The 22,863-nt window shown below is 43.0% G+C and overlaps 2 protein-coding genes across 2 annotated transcripts; both read right to left on the bottom strand.

Moving 5' to 3' along the window:
- Nucleotides 1-286: 286 nt before the first annotated feature.
- On the bottom strand, nt 287-12,535 carry F10 (coagulation factor X). Its single transcript, XM_057422285.1, has 8 exons — nt 12,428-12,535; nt 9,493-9,653; nt 7,999-8,023; nt 5,217-5,330; nt 4,141-4,281; nt 3,091-3,341; nt 2,465-2,582; nt 287-1,621 (listed from the first exon to the last, which is right to left on the bottom strand). Exons 1-8 carry the CDS (start codon nt 12,495-12,497, stop codon nt 1,074-1,076), a joined length of 1,428 nt encoding a protein of 475 aa, XP_057278268.1. The 5' UTR covers nt 12,498-12,535; the 3' UTR covers nt 287-1,073.
- A 1,487-nt stretch (nt 12,536-14,022) lies between these two features.
- Nucleotides 14,023-22,614, bottom strand: F7 (coagulation factor VII). Its single transcript, XM_057422392.1, has 8 exons — nt 22,251-22,614; nt 19,953-20,113; nt 19,376-19,400; nt 19,169-19,282; nt 18,178-18,318; nt 16,214-16,320; nt 15,637-15,757; nt 14,023-15,428 (listed from the first exon to the last, which is right to left on the bottom strand). The coding sequence occupies exons 1-8, from the start codon at nt 22,597-22,599 to the stop codon at nt 14,890-14,892; spliced, it is 1,557 nt and encodes a 518-aa protein (XP_057278375.1). The 5' UTR covers nt 22,600-22,614; the 3' UTR covers nt 14,023-14,889.
- Nucleotides 22,615-22,863: the final 249 nt, after the last annotated feature.

Genomic DNA, 22,863 nt, shown 5'->3' with positions numbered 1-22,863 from the left:
CCCATCAGAGTGCAGAGCTTCTGCCTGGAGTTCTACTGCACAGATCAGATCACAGTAGCTCAACTATGTGTGGGAAATCACTGTTTGAGTTTGCCTCTTTCTTAGAAAATTAGTGTCTTGGCATCGAACTTGCCACTTAGGAACCTCTATGCCCCCTTCCATTCTCTACCTCCTCAGCAGCCTTGTCACACATAGGGGCATTCACTCCTTTTTCACTCTCAAGTGAGATTTTGTCTTCATACATTTGTAAGGTGGCTGGAGGGAATAAATAATTTAAAAAAGAACAAAAAAAGAAAGAATTCTTTATTTCAAATGCTGGTGTACATTCAATATTGCACCTTACAGAAACACCTAAAACACATGCAAGGAGCTTTCTGATCCTCAGCCACACACAATTCAGAAAACAGTGATCATGCACGCATTTTCTTTTCTGATGAGTAGAACATAAGTGCTCAAATTAAAGTGAGGTACAATCCATATAAAGCGCACACACATACCATCCCCCCCTTTTTTAATCAGCTGTTGTGACCTAAGCAGGCAATTTTGTGGAACATGCGGTTATGTAGCATCACCTGCTGAATACTTACCTGTGTCTCAGCTTTTACCAAGCACTCTTCCATGCTCCCTTAATCTTCTAACTACATCCAGAGGTAGAAGCTAAACAGCTCTAGTAATGACAAACTCCCTGCTGAGCCAGCTGGCTGCAATATGAGGATTAACTGAAGTCCTGTCCTTCCCACTCATCATGATTAGTAGAGGTTCATAATATGTTCAGAAGGCCCTGGTAGAAGCACTTAGGTGAACAGGCAGGAACCAAAATGGCAATATAAACATAATAAAAGACCCCACTGAACAGCCATTTTTTGGGGGGAAAGCCCCTCATTGTACAAACAACACCAGCAATCTGCATGTACATGCTTTAAAGCAGGAATAAAACAAAAAGAAGCAGCACCAAAACTGTAAGGAATCAGCTCTCAAAACAAGTTTAGTAGATGTGGCTAAAAGATACAAACAGAGTTTTCATTACAGAAAGTGCACCTTGTTAGCTAACAGAAGGATCAAGAGCTGTACCACTACAAATTTTGTCTCATGACTATTTTTACCCAGCGCAAGAACCTGGACAGTTTGGTATAGACACCATATTTGCCTTTCTTTGCACATCCTTCTCCCCAGCTAACAATTCCAGTAACAAAATAAGTATCCTTGTATCTGGTTACATGGGGGCCTCCACTGTCTCCTTGACATGCATCTTTTTGCTCTGTTTCATAACCAGCACAGAACATGTTTTCTGTTATTGCAAAGTTAGTGGATTGCTTGCAAGTGTTCCTATCAACATAGGGGACTTCGAGCACTTTCAGTTTTTTGGAGAGTCGTCCACCTTCAAATTCACGCCCAAAGCCGCTGACCATCCCAGATTTCTGGTTCATCAGAACTTCATTAGCAAAGTCTGCTTCTGGGATGCATGCTGCTATAATGTACTCGGAAAACATTATGGGTTCCTTCAGCTTTATTAAGGCTATGTCATTGTCGTAAGTCTCGACAACATATTTAGAGTGAACAAATATTTTGTCCACAGCATGCATTGTTTCAGACTGTTCTTTCTTTTCTCTGTCCACTTCACCTGTACAAGAGTAATAAAAGGGTCATTAATATGGGGATAGCATAAGAAATTAAGACACTTGATAAAGGAAGAGAGTAGTATACCCATTGCTAACACTCTGCCTAAGCCTTTATAACATACAAGTAAACTGCAAAAATGTACTGCAATACTTATTAGCAGCATCTGGATCAGTTTAAGTCCCAAGCTTTTGTCTATGGAAATTTTTGTACCAGTTTACATGTATACATATAATACATACCACAATATATACATGATATAAAGGCATAAAGGGATTCGGTCCAATTAATGCAACTTTGGATGGAAGTTCTTAGAGGAGCTTGAGCCTGGCTTGCTTCAAAGAAGAGAAATTGGTGTAGGTCAGGATTAAACTAGTGCAAAGATAAAGTTATGTTGATCTAGTCTCATGCCTCAAAAGTGAAGCAGTCATAATTTGAATTTGTTTCTTCTTCCTCTATTCAATGTGCCATAGTTTTCCTGAGTGTTCCTGAACAAACATATCTATATGTTTCAGATGTGCCAGGAATGATCCGCTTTCTGAAGAAGCACTACTCTCCTGAACACAGTGCTAGCCAACACTTCTAGAACTTTCATTCTTAGTCACTTCCAACTAGCTGGCAAGGAAGAAAGGGAGGCAGCATTATCACTTTCCACATCAGCTGCCCCTCTTGTTACAAAGTGGGATTCCCACAATAACAAGAAATTTCAGAAAACAAAACAACAGAAAAGTAACAAACCATAATAAATAAAGTAGTAAGAGTACATCTCACATGAGATTTAGGGCACAGAGGATAAGCATGCAACACATACTCAAACATCACAGGAGTAAAATAAATAACCACTTACCAACAACTACTTTGATTTCTTTAGATTGGTTCATGCAATGAGCTGCAGTAAGTATGAAATTTTCATTCAAAATGGTTCCACCGCAAAACTCTTCCCCTTCCTCATTTAACAAAACAGCCTGTAAGTGCAGCATTAAGAAGAGCAGTTTAATGTCAATGAGCTATAAAAACAGGTTATTGATTTCTCGGTACACTGCATATATGCTTATTACTGCAGCATGCATTACCCTGTAGACCTCTCCTAAATATGGCATTCACACATGCATGTGCTACTGAGTCTTGACTGTCTTCATGGAAAGTAGATGTTTGGCTGCCATGTTACCTCACTCACAGTGCTTAGTAATGTCTTTTAGGAACAAGACACTGACTGAAAATGCTGTCACCTCTGGTGACAGGTTAAGCAGCACCATCTAAAATCGCACAAAGCCTTTCATTTTAACGTTTCAAGGCTGCAGTTTGCAGAACAGCACATTGAAGTGCCTAGGTTCGTGTAATTCTGCTACCTCCAGCTATAAATAGCATACTAGAAGGCTACCATTCAGAAGGCAGCCAGGTTAAATCAACAGTGGCACATTTTCCCTCAGAAACACTTTCTGCTTACAGGCAGAGCACAAACACCACATTTACCTGCCATGGACATTCACCAAGACGACATTCATCACCACCTACTATCCTGGTATTGACATATTGAGTATCGCTATTTGTTTCATTGCCAGGACGGGGAGTTGGGCTTTCTGTGGTAATAACAATGTCCTCTTCCAAACTTGTTTCATATGTGGGAGCCGCATTTGGATCACCTGTTACATTGCTGTTGGCAGTGGGTAAAATAACTGACCTTTTTTTTCTTTTCACAAGAACTTTTCCACAAGGATATTTTACTGTAAAGACAAGAATGTGAAAATTAGAAGTAGACAGAAACACCACCACATGCAGAAAATCCTTGACAACAGCATCTCACAATAAACCATGTAATGCAGCTGTCCTGTTTTCAAAACGGTAGCAAAACCTTGGCAGATGCAACAAAGGAGGAAGACCAGATAGTCTGAAATATCAAGGAATAAGTATTTGAAATTTAAAACTTCATCTTCAATTGCTTACATTGCTATATTCATGTACTTGCTTTTACTGAAACAATCAATTAAGAAACTGAGTGGGGTGTTTTATTTTAGGAACAATATAGCACATGACAGAAATTTATTATTAGCTATAAAGGATAAAAAAATCCAGCATCATGAGTATATGTTTGACTTATCCCCCCTCCCCAGGTTTGTTGAAATATATAAAAAATGTACAAATAACATTAATCACAATTACTTTATGTCATCAGTTACTATTTGACTATGTTAACTGAAATTTAAAGTGGAAAAGATTTTGCAAGCTGTTATTTATATGGAATATAAGTGTTTAAGTAAATGAGATACAACTACAATACTTTTCTCCTCTGTCAACAGCAGAGTTTACTTGGGTAACTCTGTAAAGTATCTTGCAAAGGGTTCCAAATCAGCTAGATTTTGATAAATCAATTGCATCACCTCACAAAAAAAAAGTCTTTGGATATACAAATCGGTTGGCCTCAGTGTTAAATCCATGTAATGTAGGATGCTGATGGTTCAAAAGACATTCTTTAACTGTGAAACAAGTCTCACCACCATTGCTGTTTATTTCATTACTTCATACCTGTTGAAACACAGCGCTTGCCATCCTCTGCTAGAGCATACCCTTTTGCACAGGAACACAAAACATCCTTCTGTATACTCTTTTTGACGCTGCAGAACTGCTCACAGTCACCATTGTTTATTTTGCAGTACTTTGGTATGACTATAAAAGAGACATTTGGAGAAAAAACTGTAAATAAAACACTCACTTCTCAGAAGATCTCAAAGTTCATCAAATTAATCCACACTCTTCAAACAGGACCTCTATCTCCACCTCTAAAACACTTGAAGCACATCTTTATGAGTGGGTAACATTAGCTAGCGCCTGACAAAGCAGTCACATCCACCACATGAAAATTACTTGGCAAGTCCAAGTGAGCCCAATTGCCATGTCATGGTGAGCTCAAAAAAAGCAGAGACAACCTGACAATGGAAGAATGAATAAAACACTAACAGAGAGGCCCAGATACTGGTAAATACTCATGATTCCTCCCTTTTGCCTTACACAACTAATCTCCTCTACTCCCCTCAGTCCTATGTCTGAGCTTTAGTTCCACACCTTCCAGTCTTACTTCTGGGCTACTAATACATGCTCCAGTGACATCATCAGGGTAGTAGCTCTATGCCACAGAAGTGAGACTCAGGAAGGATTTATATGCAGAAATTTATTCCTTGCAAGGCTGAAAAAGTCTCTGCACTGTCTACTGAAATCTGCTTACTTTTGTTCTCACTGCTGTGAGCTGAGTAGGGAGGCTGTACTTCTGAGCTTGTGATAAAGGCTCTTTGATGTCAGTTATACGAATCCCATGCTGCATAGTTTTATCATCATGTTTTGTGGATTTAAGGTCATGTGAAGAAGCACTATTGTAATTAAGAAGGCTCTCTCTTGAGCAAGCATAACTTCAGAACATTCACTATCCAGCTATAGAGTCACCAGGGCTTTGCATTTCTGGTTCTGTCCTCCAACTCACTGTTCACTGCCATCCTATTCTATGCATTTTAGGCAAGAGGCAAATAATGTTGGTTAAGAAACAGTTAACTCTATGTTTCAGCTCCCTTGGAAATTCGCTGCCACAGTTCTCTATAGCAGAAACCTACCAAATTCACAGTTCTTCCCCTGATAACCATCCAAGCATGAGCAAGTGTAAGAACCAATTCCATCTTTACAATGTCCACCATACTGACAAGGACTTGAGCTGCACTGGTTCCCATCTACAAAAACAAACCAAAAACCAAATTACTGTCAGAGTGTAAGCATTTTCAGTGAACTCTAAAGGGGTGTTAATAAGCAATCTTTCATTCTTCCTTTTAAAACATTTGTCCTGTGAATTGCCACACTCCAGATGGAACAAACAGTATGAATGCAATCATTCCAAAGCAGCAATGATTCATACACAGACCCTCAGTTTTGAAATATGCTTTTTATGACTACTGTATGACAGCAGGTACACAAGCCTTTTTTTGTAGGAAGATAAAGTAATTCATCACAGTCAGAGTATATATCAGTTACAGTGAAGACTGTAAAAGCAGACAGGACATTTCTACATTGCAATTACTGTCTAAAGATATTAACCTTTTGGCCTCTTGTATTTCCTTGCAATTCTGCCTAATAACGACAACTCAACTTTTATTTAAAGGTCATCTCATCCCTTGTGCATGTCTTTCGCCTGCAGTGCTGTTCATTTAAAGAAACAGATATCAGCATATTAATCAGAAGATAAACAAAATAAAGCTGTAGAGAGCCTGGCTAAAATCTGTGTGTAGGCCAAATTCCTGCCTTGTGCTGCTCATACTACTAACATTTTCCTATTGTATCCACTGAGGTATGAGGTTGAGCTTCAAAAAAATCAGTTCTTACCTCAGACTCCCACATCTATGCTACATTTGAAAGGTAGTTCTGCAGCCTTTCTTCCTTTCTGTGACCTGGAGACAACTGGCTGACCTGGTTCCAGGGCTCCAGCCACACGTATCTCACAAACTCAGTTACACATAGGGCGGCGAGGCTACATTGTGTTTGGAGACATGTTCCTTTCTCCCACACCCACAAAGGTATCTCACCCCTGCACTGATGCTCACTGCCATGGTCTCTCCCATCTAGTGATTTGCTGTAACAAATGTGCTCTCCCATCACATGGGGGAACCCTGCTGGGTTCTTCTGCCCTGTTTGGTAGGAAAAGCAGAATACCCAGAGAAGTGACACTGGCTTACTAATTCATTGCTTTAGATGACATGCTTTTCAAATGTTGGTATTTTACCATCTTTTCTGCCTCTGTTTGGAGCAGCTGGAAGAACAGCAATGCCCACAGAGAGACAAGATGCAAGAAGCTGCTCATGCTAAGCATCCAGCATGCACAGTGGCACTGGCCTTGTCACCTCATCTGCTGAAGTTTTATCTGCCCCAGGGAACATCTGCTGGGCTTTGTGTACTGCCCTCACACCTCAACATCCCTTCTGTACCTGCACATGGCCAAAACCAACAACACACAAATGCTGCATCTGTGCAGTCCACCACAGAGGCGTTGAAGACTGATCTCTATCCTCAAGAGGGAAGCCGAGATTACCATTTAGCAAAAGAAAGACAGACTTGAGGCCTACAGCACAGCTCCTGGTTTCTGCCTCCTCTGCAGTGCCAGAGCACTCCATTCTGCAGTGGTCTAAGCTAAGCAGCATCCTACTGTTGGAAACCGTACTTGTTTAGCTTGCCCCCACAGTGTAGCTGCTGCTGTGGTAATGAGTTTTCTATCAATATTGCACAAAAGCATTGCAGAATCCCATGCTAAAAAAGGAAGCAAGAGTTGTTCTAGTATCTTGGCTGAGGGCAGCTGTGGTTTTCAATACTTCTGAACACCAATAAAGCACTCATGGACTGTGGTTTAAAATGCATGAAATTGGCACCTCTGCTAAGAGCACTGGCACTGATGTTCTGCTGCTTGTATTCTCATGAGAAAATGGTTTGAAATTTTCCACTCCTGTTCACTGCAACACTGACATAGGCTCTGCTTGAAATTTCAGCCTGTAGGTTGCAGAGTTCACTCCTGCTTAGAGGATTGTGAAAGCCTGTACCTTCTTTGTGGCAGCCGTCTTCAACTTTCTGCGTACTCTGAAGGACAAAGCTGAGCTGTCTTTGGTCAACATTTTTGAGGTACTCCTCCTAACATGCAAGCTGGGCATGTACTTTCAGGAGAACATTACCAAACACTAATGCATTAGAAATCTGTCCCTGCATAGTGATTATGGATACTAGAATCTTAACAAAAGCAGTTTAGACCTTAGGAAAAAAAGAACAAAACAGAAAAGACTGATGGGTGGCATCTGTTAGTCTACCAGCATCTCCTCCTTGAATGTCAACCAGTTCTTTAGAAAACTCATCCCACAAAATGTTCAATAATACAGGAATCAACAACACTCTGGCATGGAAGGTGACACAAAACTGGCAAGTGATTGCTCAGTATAGTCTAGTAAGTGCTGTAGCCAACACAAAGTTAAGTGCCACCCTCATCTATGACTCTGCATCCTGCACTCCTCTATCCAGTTGTCCTCTGAAGGACAGCTGACCGGCAGACTCACATGCCCAGTTTCTGTTTCTCACCATCCTTTGCATGCAAAGGGCCATTGTTTTTTTTTTGTTTTTTTTTTAGAGGACAAAAATCATCCCAGCAACTGAAGGCAGCTGAACATTGCCTTTGAATAAAGCAACTGAATTCAAGCAACAGCAAGGCAGTAAATCATATTCCTTCTTCAGAGGAAACACAAAGTGAGGGTGTCTACAGTGAAAAGAGAGGAAGCAAGGGAGCAGGAAGTGGTTACTTCAGAGGTGCATCCTTTTCAATCTTGCAATAAGGAAGCTTAATTCTATAAACAAACGCAGGGTGTTTCTTACCTACATAGATGTTCCAGAATTCCTCCTATAAGTAGGTGTGGGAAAAGGGGAATAAAAGAAGACAAAAAGAGTTAGATGAGAATTACTGATTTCTTCAGAAAAATATTAGAGCTTTCATACAGAGGATATTTGCAGCTAACAATTGTTAACACAAACATTTAAGTTACAGGCACATACAGTGCCTTGCAGACTGCTATAACCATTTAATAAATCAAAACTACCTATAGTGCCCAGCTCTACAGAAACAAATCTTGTGCATTTTTCAGAAATATCTGAAACTCCTTAGAGGTTTCCCTCCCAGTGTGTCTTACACAGCATAAGGCACTTGATTTCTTGCATCTGTATCTTTCCACCAGTTTTGACTGAATGTCCTTTTAATTCCTATAATGCCAAATTCTCAGTCTCCATCCTCTCCCCATACTCCCATCAATCAGGACCTCAGAAATCTTGAGATTTAAAAATATTTGTCTGATTTGTGTTCTTCTTTTCCTCTCCACTGAGGACTCCAGGTATGCTGTCTGTCTGTCTATGACAGTTCTTTTCAGTGACATCTGGTCACCAGCAGAACAGGCTGTGCTGGTTCTGCTATGGATCAGCCAACCTTTATGCTTTGAAGTACCCTGGCAATGCACCCATGACTCCCCACCCAGGTCATCTCAGGGCCACTTCAAGAACATTCTGGCTATTAAATAATGCTAAAATGAAATTAATCTGGCCTTAACTTCAGTTTCAGGGCTGTTCTTAACAGCTGTGAAGCTACAGCTGACGTTCCCAGTTCCCCTCCACCACCATCACATCAAGTCACATCAAGTTTTCAGATATCATCTTTTCTACTGACCCCAGTCCCCATAGCTCCCCATCTCTTTAAAACTCTCCCTTGAGTTTGGGAATAGACTGCATTTCTGTCTAAATTAAAGTGGCAATTGGGGTAGGGCAGGTTGCACAAGAGTCACATGTACAAACTTCATTCCACATGGGCAATATAACATGAAAGGCGTACAAGAATGGCCCACAGCATACATTCTGTCAATTCAGATACTGAAAAAGAGAGACCCAAAATGACAAGCATTGCAAAGCTACTTAAGTTCAGCAAAATTCTGCCATGAAGTTTCCATGTCAGCACCTGCCTTCTCAACCTTCCCTGTGGACTCTCCACCTAAGAACTCCTGACCAGATAGGATGAGCGTTATTTCCAACACAGGTAGTATCAAAGCATTTAGAAGTCAAACACCTCAAATAGCAAGTAAACAGATGAGAACAGGAAAAATAATGGAGGCTTTAACATGGGCTGGCCTTGCAGGAACTGAATTAAGACTGTTATAGTATGTTTATGCCTTAGTAATGCCAACCAGAGCCAAAACTGCTATCTATTCTTTGTGTTAAGTGATTGGGAGTAACTTGTGATTTTCGATGCCCAGGCTGAAATGACCTTAATAACTATTTTTAAAAGATGAAATATATAGACTTATGTCTTATATATCAGTTCATCCTTACAGTTTTCTCCTGGTCTTCAAATGCTTCTCTTGCTTCTTCTTTCGAGCAGCGCTCCTCATTGCATTCTCTTTCAATATTCCCTTTCTTCCATTCCTCCCAGAAGGAGTTAGCACGTTTTGTTCTTTCCAAGAACTTGTCGGCATTTTCTCTATTGATGAATACTAAACAACAGAGAAAATGATATAGGTGGCAGGTAACATCTGGTAGTGGTAAAGAGTCATTAGAACTAAGTGAAGTAGAAACAAACCCAAACCAGACCCTTTCATCCCCTACCAGTACATAACACTACCTGTGAGGTTAGTCCTTACACAGACTGATACGTCTCTGGATCTCAGAGCAGTCTCTTCTCTCTGAGAATCAGCAACAGGACAACCTGTAGGCCCCCAAAATGATCTCCTACTGGTTCTAGTCTTGAAAATAAGAACATGCAGGTTGACGCTGAAGGCTTGTATTTCTGTTGCTCCTTCTCAAGACTCCTGTCTTGAACAAAATGATCTTCCCTAAAGGTCAGGCAGTCTGCATTCCCTGATTTGGTTTTAAAGCTGACCACTAGGCAAGACCATCACCTGCTCCAGGGGCTTGTGATACAGAAACTAAATGCTACATAAACTCAAGATGCAGTAATGTATCTACCAACACATGGGAAAAGCATGCGTATGAGTTCTACTGCCCTTCATCACCTCAAATTCCACTGTACACTCCTGGGACCTTTCTTTCCTCTTAACACCTCCCAGTCACCCATACAAATGTTCCTGCATTACTGCTAGGAATCCAGGTAGAGCTAAAGCAGCTGACTTCTAAGACTGAACAAAGAGCAAAAGTAAATGAACATCAGCTTCAGCAGGAAAGTACAGCCTGAGGTCAGTTAGCTGGGTTGGTTTATTTCTTAAAAGCTTGGTGCCACAGAAGCCTAAGACCAGCTGCCTTCAAGTTCAAGATGCAGGTAGTTGTTGATTTAAACAAAAGGATTAGAGGCATTAAACTCAGATCAGACACTTGGCTGCATGAGTAATAGTGTTACTCTCCATCAACTTATGCACGCTTCACCAAACAGGAAAACCAGAAATAACACTGGAGTAAATAAACTGCCAATTACCCTGTTAAAAGCACATATTATAGGAAAGTTTGCAGAGTTTGGAAGCTGGTGTTTAATTATGTTCTAAACACCTGGAATCTAAGGAGAAAATATACTTTCTAATCACAGAATGGAGTGTAGAAGGCGGTGCTGCAGATGGAACTTCAAGACCAATGGACAGATTGCACACACCTTCTGGAGCATGCAGCTCAATTCAGCAATAAACTTGCGGGTAGTAATCATACACCCTAATATTCTCTTAAGTGAACACAGAGGGGACTTACCCTGCTTTCACTGAAATTCGTGGATCAGCCACAGGGAGCCAAATTCTGCTAGGGCTATTTATACTAAGCAATCCTATAGAACCCAGGTATAATTTGAAGCTGCACTTATTCTGAAAAGGCTCCTCGAAAGGAAGGCTTAGAGAAAGTGCTTGTAACTTGTAGCACAGTAACTGTTAGTTCATTCACCCTCTATCTTATTTGCACTTAAATCCCTCTCTGCAGTGACAGCAAAGTGACAGGATGCAGCCATTGGGGTTATCGCCTCTATATTCCTTTGCCTCCATATCACCCATGTTAAGCGGATGTTTTTGTAAACTTGAACTAGCCCATTAGTCTTCTGAGGCTGGCTGTTCTCTTTCCCAAGCTTTCTGTCCTGCTTCCTTCTTCAAAGACATCAAGGAGCAACAGGCATTGATCAACTGAAGTAGGACATTCCAGGAACATGTGGAAGACCTCATTTATAAAGCCTCAGCAGGCTGACTCACTGAAGGAAGAGTAAACAACTTTTGAAAAGCCATTTACTGATGCTACTCTGCACTTCGGTGTTGACCCTATGGGCACAGAGGGTGGTGAGATGTGTTGCTCCTGCGCCCCAGCTCCAACCAAGCCTTGGCCAGGCTTCCCCTCACAGACAGAACCACCTCAGGCTGCGAGGGCAGCTGCGCTCCCACACAATCACAGAATCAGCTAGGCTGGAAAAGACCTTTAAGATCATCAAGTCAAATTACTACCCCAGGACTGCCAAGTCCACCACTAAACCATATCACTGAGGGCCTCATCTATACGGCTTTTTAACACCCAGGGACAGTTATTCCTCCACTGCCCTGGGCAGCCTGTTCCAATGACTGAGCACCCTCTGTGTGAAGAAGTTTTTCCTAATATCCAGTTTAAACCTCCCCAGGTGCAACTTGAGGCTGTTACCTCTTGCCTTACCACTTGTTATTTGGGAGGAGACTGGCCACCTACTTGCTCCATCCTCCTTTCAAGTAGTTGTAGAGAGAGATAAGGTCCCCCCCCTTTGAGCCTTCTCTTCTCCAGACTAAACACCTTCAGCCATTCCTCATCAGACTTGCACTCTAGACCCTTCACCAGCTTTGTTGCCCTTCTTTGGACCTGCTCCAGCACCTCAATATCTCTCTTGAAGTGAGTGACCCATAGCTGAACACAGGATTCGAGGTGCAGCCTCACCAGTGCCCAATACAGGGGGGATAATCACTTACCTAGTCCTGCTGAACACATTGCTGACGCAGTGCGATGCGAATGGTGTGGAGGGCCAGCAATCCCATTTTATAGGGGAGAACCGGGAAGGCGCAGCAGACAGGGACCCTGGGACGGGACACAGCACCCCGGGGGCTCAAGCACCCCGAGGTGCTCCTGGCAGCTCCCTGCCCGCGTTCTCTGTCGGGGTGTGGAGGGCAGTACAGGTGCAAATAACCCCTGAGCCGTTTTGGGAACCGAGCCCCGGCCAGCAGCGTCCCGTCCTGTCCTCCCCCCCGCCATCTCCCGGCAGCCCCCCACAGGCTGTGAGGAAGGGGACATCCCCCCACACCCCAAAATGAAAGAGGCGCCTCCTTACCGCCTCCTTCAGCTCGGAGCTCGCCCGTCTGCGCCGCGCACAGCAATAGGAGCAGTAGGCGACCGGCCATGGTGGCGCGGAGACCCCGCGCTGCGGCGGGACGGCACGGCACGGCACGGCACGGACAGGACGGGAGCTGAAGCCTTCACCCCCCCCAGGCGGGGAGAGAGTGAAGCGGCGTTGCTTCACCCCGCTCTGAAATAGCGGAAGCGCTGGGGTAGGGGAAAAGCCGCCGTGGGATTTCTCAGACGGGGGTGGGGGGTCGTGATGAGGCTCTTCTTTTTCTTTCTATTTATTTAATTCTTTTCTTTTATAAGAAAAGGCAGCAGGCTTCTTTAGTTGTACCTCTTATTTGCGGGAGAGGGGAAGTGAACCCTCACGTTAATAAGCAAGCACCAGCTGATGCAGGTGTGGGACTCAGCGCCGGGCTGAGCAAGTGCAAAGCCGGGCTCTCACCCCAAAACACTCGCCACCCTCGGCAGCTCCCACCACCTTTCCTGCATCCCAGGCCCATAATCTGCTGGCATTGCGCCTTCCGTACCGAGGGCCTGGTGACCTTGGCCTGGTGTTCACCGGGAGCTGGCAGCTCCCGGCATCTCCGACTTCTTGGGCTTTTTCCCTCGGCTGTGCCTGGTGAGCTCTCTGTGCATGTCTTCGGCGTTTCCAGAGCCTGCCATTAGATCTCCTTCGTCTTCTTGTCTTGCTTAAACAGGCTGTTATATTGAAAACATGCCCAAACCCCAGCTTTGTTTTGAAAAAGTCATTCTGTGCAGCCATTAGCACTGATTGTTTTCTTTCAGCATTGTACCCTTGTTCTGCAAGATGATGAGCTGTTCATAAAAGTCAATATTTACACTGGAAAGTGACAGACAAGAAATCATCCTATGGAGTATGCAATATCCCAAACTGTTCTAGCTCAGGGGGTCTGGAGAGATGGTTTTGCAACGCTGAGTGCCCTGTCCTAGTGAAAATGAGGCTTTATTTGCTGTTTGCTACTCCTAGTCACCTTCTGCCCTGGAAATATATTCTGCTGGCATATATGCTTTCCTCTTAGGAGTAATGAGAACCTCTGGGATATGTTTCTGAGGCCTCTGGAATTTGCTGCTTTTTGTAATTCAGTTCACTATTTAAATGAAAAGTATACTATTCTTCTATGTCAGTAAAGCAGGTTATAGCATGTTCAGTATTACATGATACATGTACCATATAATGTCAATGTTTTCCCCTAATAATAGAGTATGGTCAATTCTAAGTGTCCTACTTATTTATAAGCTTTTGTGATTTAGCATGTTGTGAATGATATTCATCATGATGTGAATGAATTTAAAGTGTAAGCTTTGTGTAAAACAAACTGTTTTCTAATCTCCTGGTCAGTTTAATCTCCCTTTTCACCCTTTTTATGCTTAGATTAGAAGGTGCATTTTTTAGTGGTATAGTTGATGGTGTTTTCATAGTGCTTCAGGTTCTGCCATTTTTGTCTTAAGGCCTTAGAGAATGGTCTTTGGCCAGTGTTTTGCAGAGGGTGAGGCAATTATCTAATTCTGGTTTTGTATCTCAGGATAGAGGCTACGCATTGGATTATACTGGACAACAAATGAAACAAACATTTCTTTTTGTTAGTCCTCTTCTGTACCAATGACCTTAACATCAAGGCAAAGATAAGATTAAATTAGTGGTATTCTTCACCACTCATAAATACAGGATTAAATATTACACTTAATAGCCTTGCTGCAATACTGCTTGGTGCAAGAAGACTAAAACCAAGTTTTCATAGCAGACCTGTAAATGTGAAATTAACCTTTTCCCAGCTTTCTTGTTCTGGAGACTACAGCTCCTCTACCTCAAATATACCTGTTGCCACTGCAACTTTTGGAGGAAGCTACTTTAATGTAAGCTAAAAGAAACACTTTTTTCCTGTTTCTTCTGCTATTGCATCATCACATTATATGTAATGTACAGGACCCATCAGCACAGGAAGTTGTGAAAGCCAGAAGCAGAAATGTGTTCAGAAGAGATTGCACACATTTGTAGACAGCAGCTTCATTCATGACTATTCAACCTAATGCAACTTCTAGCTCAGGAAGTCTGTACATCACTGATTACCAGAAACTGAGAGGGTAGTTGGAGGTAGGATCATGGTGTGCCTGATGTATTGCTGACAGTCTTTCTCTCAGCACCTCCTCTGTCCCTCAGCAGAAATGGATGCAGAGCAAAAGGAACTTTGAGTCTGATTTGTTATGGCCATTCTGTGCTGCTTGACAAGACACGTAAGTTTATAAATGATACCAATAGGGAAGTTGTTATTATTATTCAAGTAGGCATTAGGCTCATTTCAAATCATTAATAGCAGTGTGGGTATCACATATATCACATATGATGATTAAGGAATGTTTCAGTAGGAAAATGGCTACGAGGGTCTGGGCTGCAATAACCTGATCTCAAAATTCTCTGTTTCAGCATCATTAATCCATGTGCTTCTTTAACCATTCGATGTATCTGGATACCCTTGTGTAAACCCCATAGCTGCCTTCAACAGCACAGCCCTTTCCCCAGCTAACAATCCCAGTCAGAAACCAAGTGTTCTTGTACTTTGTAGCATGAGGTCCACCACTGTCTCCCTTGCAAGAGTCCTTAGAGCCGGCCAGGTCTCCTGCACAGAACATATTCTCTGTAATATTTAAATCTGTTTCCTTTTCACATTCTTGTGTCTTTACACGTGGCAACTCAACTCTCATCAAAACAGATGAAGTGGCACCTCTATCTAGTAGGCGTCCCCATCCACTCACAGTGGAGAACTTCTTGGTGGACAGTTCATACACCGCAAACCGTTTTTCAGGCAAACATATTGGCACCACATAGTCAGTGAGGTTCACGGGTGTTTCCAGCCGCAGGAGGGCAATATCATTATTAACTTGTCCATTCGTGTATTCTTCATGAATGATTATCCTGGCAACTCCACTTTCTTGCTCACTTTTCTCATCAGCATTTGTTGAGTATTCACCTGGAAAAGTTATTTGCAGGTCATGTCAAGCAGTTCCTTGATTCTTCAGAGGTTTGAGGGGATTGGGGGTTTTTAGTCTGACACCTCTTAAGGACAATTTCCTTATACTACAAAGGCCTGAATATTTTGTCTTTTACTCTGCTTTGCCAGGATGAGAAGCTGCCACCACAACCACGGCTCAGTAACAGAAGGAGGGGAAGATACATACCCAGTCTCACTCGAAGCTGTTTAGGATGAGTGTATTCCAAACAGTGAGCAGCAGTGACCACCCACTCTGGGGAAAGCAGGGTACCACCACACTTCTCTTTCTGATTCTGTATTAGCAGGGCCTGCCGACATAAAGCAAGTTCATGTCTTAACACCAAATGTGCTTGACCTGGATCTTAGTAGATCTTCATGTCACTTTACGCAACAGTGTTTGAGAATATCGTGCTGATTTCACGGAGAATTTAGGAGGGGGAATGTTCCCATTGACATTTTTGCCATCATGTAGTATGGATCCTGCCTATTATGGCCAAGAGCATATCTTCACAAGCTGAAACTAAGGATTAAGGGGTCAGGGAATAGAAGAGGTTGCATTGCCACTCCACTGCTATGAAAGCAGGCCCTCTAGAACAAGGCTAAGATGCATGATTAAAACAGGTGTATCTGCTGGCTACAAATGAAGAGGGAATTTAGTTATCCACACCTGACATTTGTGGGTAAAATTTTTAAAACAATGAACATAAGATAGTGGTTTCATAAGGAAAAAAAAAAGTGGCAATGACAAATTTCTGAAGACTCACTTGCCATGGACATTCACCCGGAGGACAGATTGAACCACCAACTATTCTTCCTCGTGCAGTCACAGTTTTGTTTGCCAGCACTGGTATTTTTCCACATGGGTATTTCACTGAAAAAAAAAAACAAAACAACCAAACAAAGAAAAACATAAAGGACAATGTGGGTGGTTTTATTGCACTGAATTCAGAGCAAAATGTGCATTATCTTCTGTGAAGTTGTGTTAGCTGAAAAACTGGGTTCTAATCTGGGAGCGTGGGTTCTCAGAAGTAATTTAAAGCAGGTAAGCAGTCTTTTTGTTTATAAACAGCCAGAAATGCTTTTACAAGTGGGGTGCAGGCCTATACACTATCATACACCTACCACAGGATTTTGCAACCAGTATACCTCCTTAAGATATATGTCAACACAAAGGGGTATGCTACAGGCCAGAGAGCAGAAGAGACTCTTATCAAGGTTCATAACCTACATATTTTCACCGAACTTACTTTCAGTCAGTTACACCAGATGCACAGCATCCATGGCTGGTATGAAGACTGTACCAAGCTTTTACAGGTACAGACAAGGTATGGTGAAACAGGACTAGCTCTTTTGTGGCATCTGGTCAAAGACTGGAATAGGTGCAACACAAACCTATACCCTCTAACCCTGTATGCAGGGAAACATTAGTTTGGGTGTTGAAGGGGCCATTGTGAGAGGTGACAGAAGGACGGTGAAGGGACTGGCATCCTGGCAGTTACACAGTTTTGTCTTCTTGCAACACACTGTCAGTGCTATGGTTATTTTGATCCACAAGAAGCAAGTAGCAACAATCACATCTTCCTCACAGGGGAAGACATGCTGAAAAGCCTGTGGGGAATTCTTTGTTTTCAGCTTTTAACAAAAGCAGCTTCCCCATCACGTGATATTGCAGAGTCTGCTAATAAGGGATAAGCACATTAGTGCTCATTTTTTTCTAATGAAATTGCTGTTGTTGAGAGCTACTTTGTCATTATCAGTTCTCTGCATGAGTGCTCCATTACGGAGTGTGTAGGGGGGCATCACCTCTCGGAATTACTTTGCATGCTCCCTGCAGCTCTGTCCGTTATGTTTGCATGCCCAGGGGTCACTTTTTCCTCTCTAAGAAAGTAATTCAAGCAGGCATCTGCAGTAGCGTAAGGTGCCAGCTTATGTATTGGAAAAATAATTAACTTGAGCTACCCTAGTCCCAGCTGAAACTTACCTTATCAGATGAATGAGAGAAATATCTAGCCATAGTGTCCAGATGAATACTAAAAGGGTATTAGTCCAACCAAATACGAAAAAAGAAAAGGAAAAAAAAAAAAGAGAATAACTGTTTTTCTTTGATTTTATTAGGCCCCTCTCTTTCTTGACTCCAGTGCTGAAATAAACGTGGTAATAAATTCCACAGTTACATTTCAGATTGGAGATCCAACAGTGAAACAATGCTGCCCCAAACATATTTTCCCACCATGGGCATAAGCTAAACCAAAAAAGCACTTGTGAGGCACAAAGCCTGTCTACTCACCAGCATCCCCTCAGCCTGACCCCAAATCCCTGGCAACCTACTGCTGTGCTTTATTTAGACAACCTGGCCGTAAGCTTGTCTCCACTGCTCAGTTCTCTACTAGACCAGTGGTGAGAGTGCTTCCCCAGCAGGAGACTGGGGTTCACCTCCCTCCTCACTCCTACCAAGTGGGATGTTCAGACTCAAATTTCCCTCTTCTCAGAGGATCGGACTTCTGGGACCAGGAAGAAGAGGTCAAAAGGCTCCCTGCTCGGTGTGTACACTTTGTCAGCTGCTTTTTTAGAGTGTCTAACTTCCACCAGAAGCCCAAACGTGCTGCTCTTGAAGAGGAGGTGGAGAGCTGGTGGCTGAGGGTTATACCTTGCAGCTCCTGATGGGTACATGTTGAAATTTTTTCTTCCAGAGCTGGTTTAGGCTTAGGATCAGACTGGGGGGTCTTACCTTGGGGAGTGCAGGACACACCATCACTTGCTATGGTGTAGTCGTCAGCACAGAAGCACACTCGTTTCTCAGACCGCTCATCAGTACAGAACTGTTCACAGCCACCGTTTTCATAAATGCACTTCAGTTTGTCAGCTTTGGCTAAAGTCAGAGAAAGAGCATTTAGGTTTCCAAATGTGTATTTGGTGTTTAACACGGATTAATTGCAACTTGAAATACTGACAGGGAAGCAAGGCAGCAAAGTAGATTTCTATGATTTATGTACAGTGACTGCATCAAAAGCACCTTCCATTTGGCAGAAGTTAAGCAGGCCTGGATGTCCAGGGAGTAGGGAAGAAAAGGGTTAAGAAACACACACCTAAAATTGAGTTAGTCTCTTTTCTGCTATATCTGAGCTGTTTAAAGGCTGGAGGTGTCATAATTGTGGGATAAATATCACAATATTTGACTGAAAAATTCTTAACTATTTTGTAGTTTGACATTTGGCAGAAGGATGCTCTAGGATGACCTTTGAGACAGTCTGGTTAGACTTAACGAGTGCCTAGGCACTGTTAGGTCTCTGTGTGTTCTGAATGTAGTGTAGATAAGCATGTTCTAGGAGTTTAACACTCAATGCACTGTCATTAACTGCTGGATGTGTCCCCTTGGGCTTTGTACAATGCATATGCAGGGTAGTTCTCATTCACATTTCTAAGTCACAGTAACCTAAGCACTTGGGGAGGAAAAATAATTCCTCCTTGTCTCTGAGATGGTGCACGAAAGGCAATTATTTTCTTTTACAAAGTCATCACAGGGTAATAACTATCTTGCTGCCTTGCAGTGCCTGACTGCCAGCTGGTTAGATCCATCATGCAACGCCACCAGCAGTGTGACCAATAGCTGTCACAGCTAGAATGATGCAGAGTGATAATGATTGTTACTGTTTATCTCAGTGCCTTGCATTTGAATTAATAATGGCATTTTGATCTTGTTAAGCTACCCCAGAGCTGACCTTTTTCGCAGCTTTTGCCCTCGTATTCGACAGGGCAGCGGCAAACATAATCCTGAAACTGGTCATCACAACTCCCACCATTCTGACAGGGGTTGGAGTCACACTGGTTAGGGTCTGTGGAAACATTCAGTGTCAGTCCAGCTCATGTGAAGAGCTGCAACAGCAGGAGTGTTTTTGCAGCTGCTAGAACATCCCAAACCATCGTACCGGAATAGATGTGCCAGAACTCTCTCTGGAAGAAAAAGATGCTGGATTTAATTAAAGAAAAATTGACTCAGGTTAAATCCTATAGTCCTCGTGGCACAGGCGGGGTTACAGAGAGCCACAGTGATGCCCCTTTTGTCTTTGTAATTTAAAAAAGTTGATGTCCATGAAATATTGTACATTATTTTCTACATTCTATGTTGTTTCCATATACCAGTAAAGAAGGGCACTGTGTAACACACACAAATAAGTTATCCATAACCTCCATATAGTTGAGGTGGGGTTGACTTAAACAGGTGTTGCTCAATACAATAATTTAAATTTTTATCTGACCCCCATAAGGGGTCAAGGAGATGACTTTGAGCATCCACTTCCTTCCCCTCCACAAATCGGTACTGCCTGGGGCAGCCCATGCTGTATGCCCTCCTGCAACTCACTGATGCTGCATGTTCCCCCATGAGAGAAAGGTGGAGACAGCAGAACACAGTGCATTTTTTACTCTCATTCTTTAAGTGTCAAAGCACACCCTTGAGTAGGGGGAATCCATCTGACAGTGCTCACACAGCCCTGTTTTACTTACTGTCCTTTCATCATCGTGGTAAATCTCTCTTGCTTCCTCAAAGGAACATTTTTCTTCCATGCATTCTCGCTCTACTGACCCCCGTTTTATCTCTTCAAAGAAGCTGTTGGCTCGTCTTTGCCTTTGCAAAATGCTGTTTGCCTCTTCCTTCTTTAGAAAGACTGAAAAACAGCAGCATGTTCTGTTTGTCACTCAGCTGTGCAATCCTGATGGGGGGGTAGGGGAGACAATTTTCTCTGAAAGCTATTCTCTTCCCAAGCTTTTTCTGAGACACTTTAGAAAGAAACCAGCAAATGTGAAATAATTCTGTGACTTGCCTCCCAGGTAAAGTGGCAGCACATGTATTTTGCAGAGCCCGGAGCTTAGGAGAAGATGGCGTGTTACACCAGTGCTATATGTCAGTGACTCCTAAGGTACTATTCCACATCATACACTGGGTCTCAACATGCACAGCACAGTCTTTCCATTCTAGCAGCTGAAAAACCTGTGTTGCTTTATTAAGCACTGATGTAAATGGAGACGTGATTTTTCCTGTGCTTACTACAGGATGTCACTTGGTGACATGTGGACCACATTCATCCCTTCACCCACAGTCACGTTGTCTCACACCCCTTCACTCTTAGGACCTGCAGAAAGGACTCACCCAACCACTAGCAGACCATGGTTTTAAATCCACTGCCTTAATACATTTATCTTTAGTTTTCTTCTGTAAAAAAAAGGCTGTGTTAAGGTATATAGGAAGGCTGGACAATGCTGTTTGTGTTCCCAGTGAAACCTGTAGATAGCTCCTAGGTGCTGATAGCACCATAGACCATAGCCAGAGGGGTCTTCTCCCTGTCCACCTCTGCCATGCTTTGGAAGGACATGGGGTACACAGGTTTGATAGCAGACATCAGAAGATCTCACTTCCTAGAGCTACATCAACTTGCAAGTGCCAGAAATGTGCCCTGAAATCTGGAACCACTGTCACCATGTTGACCTGCTCCTCAGCTTCAGGATGCGAGCACATCACACAACTACGCCCCTCCTGGTGTAACTCAGGCCAAGGAACAAGAAGTCCCAGTGCTGTGGTGTACTTTTGTTCCATTCCTACACAGAACAAGTCTTGAAATAATTAATTTTGTGACATTTTCTCCTCTTCCGTGTCAGTAGCAGATTCTGGAGCTTTGTGACAACAACTTACGTTTCAGTGCTTTTAACTATTTCACCTGGAATTGTGGGTAGATTTAGGGATGAAGGCTGATACATATCACCTGCCTTTCCCCCAGGACATTCTCACTACATGACCCCTCACAGAGCAGACTTACTTTCTGTGTGATAGGAGAGCCCTGAGGTGGTTGCTGACAGACAAAGACTCACTGACTTGCACACAAACATAAGTACTGAGAAGCTTTATTCCAGTCTGGTGAGGTGTCTCTAAACATTTGTGTCTAATCAGAACATATGCTGAATTACATGCAAAATAGTGGTAATTTCCCCTATATTTCAAAGTTATTTAAGGAATAAAATTTTGCATGGGGTGCACTGAATTTATCCCAGGGTGTTTCATAAACATTTGCTCCCTGTAGGAATGTAAGCTGGGTTTTTCTGCAGTGGTTTTGAAGTCAGGCTCTATGCATTTAATGTGGCTGTCTTTGAAGGCTTTTAATTAACCTTACACTGCAGATACATGACAGAGGAGTGTGCCTGGGTGCATGGCTGGGAGCATACTTCCTTTTTTATTTTGGTGTTCTCCACTTATTTACATTGGAATGCTTTTGACTTTGCTGTGTATTTTTCCAGCCTTGTTCACTGCAGTGCAGGAGACCCTGTCAGTGGCTAACTGGGAATCTGAAAGCATGGGGTCAGCTTTATTAATGTGTGAGCTGATTTTCAGGCACATACTGGAACCACCGAAGAGCTACCCCCTCACTGCCTTTTACTGCTACTTCTTTAATTTCTCATCAGCTAAATGACGGACTATTGAGTCTTTGCTTTGAAAAAGCCACGGGTCAATATGAAATAAGAATAAATCCAAGTTTCACGTAGTGGGCAGACAGCTGGTGGTTTGCCTGCCGTCTGTGCAGTGAGATAATAGATCCATTTAGCTGTCTGGAGGTGCTTTTCCTTAGTTAACAAAACAATCATGTGAATGCCATCACTGCAAGCAAGTAAGAGCCTTAGACTAACTCACAGGCACAACCAGAGCCAGGATGAACGCGCAACAGTGCTCAAAACTTGCAATGAAAATTACGTCTGAGTAATAGGAGAGAGGTCCATTGCCAGTAAACAGAATCACAGCCATATCCTACGACATACCTGCATCCAGAGAAAGAGGAACCAGTAGCAGAAAGCAGAGAAACAAAGCCACGCACTGCCTGGAAACCATGATGAACCCAGTGTCCCAGTTGTGTATTGACATTTCAGCAAGGGCTGTTTGGCAAAAGAGCTCAGCTTCAAATGCTCGGAGCCAGAGGAGGAGCCGGCGAGTCATGGAAACAGAAAAAGATCCATCACAGCCCGGTGAGCTGAGCAGAAGGGCACATGTGGAGCCTGCGATGTGCACTTTCCACACTAGCGGGGAGTTTGGTTTTGAAGCACTCTCTCCTGACCTGTGCAAAGGCTTTGCTGAGTACACAGGCTGCCACCCTGGGCCTTCAGTTTCCATCTAATGTGCCTTTTTTCATGAGGAACATAAATGCTGGGACCCTCTGTCTGTATGGCTGGCGCTAAACTGGCCACGTAACCTCACATACAGAGAGCAGAGATGTGATATTTATCTTGAATCGGCAGTCAAGTTACAGCCAAGATACAGCCTTTCAGTGCTTTGGAGTATGATCGAACCACCGACATCTGTCTTTTCCCATTTCCCTGTCACCGATTACAACTCTGCCTTATGGAGACACTGATTAACTAGCAAGAGACGCCCTAC

The sequence above is a fragment of the Pezoporus wallicus genome, unplaced genomic scaffold (assembly GCF_028554395.1).
Source record: "Pezoporus wallicus isolate ANWC-B61680 ecotype Strahan unplaced genomic scaffold, APGP_CSIRO_Pwel_v1 contig_5785, whole genome shotgun sequence".
Taxonomy (NCBI): Eukaryota; Metazoa; Chordata; class Aves; order Psittaciformes; family Psittacidae; genus Pezoporus; species Pezoporus wallicus.
This window is presented reverse-complemented; position numbering and strand designations above follow the sequence as displayed.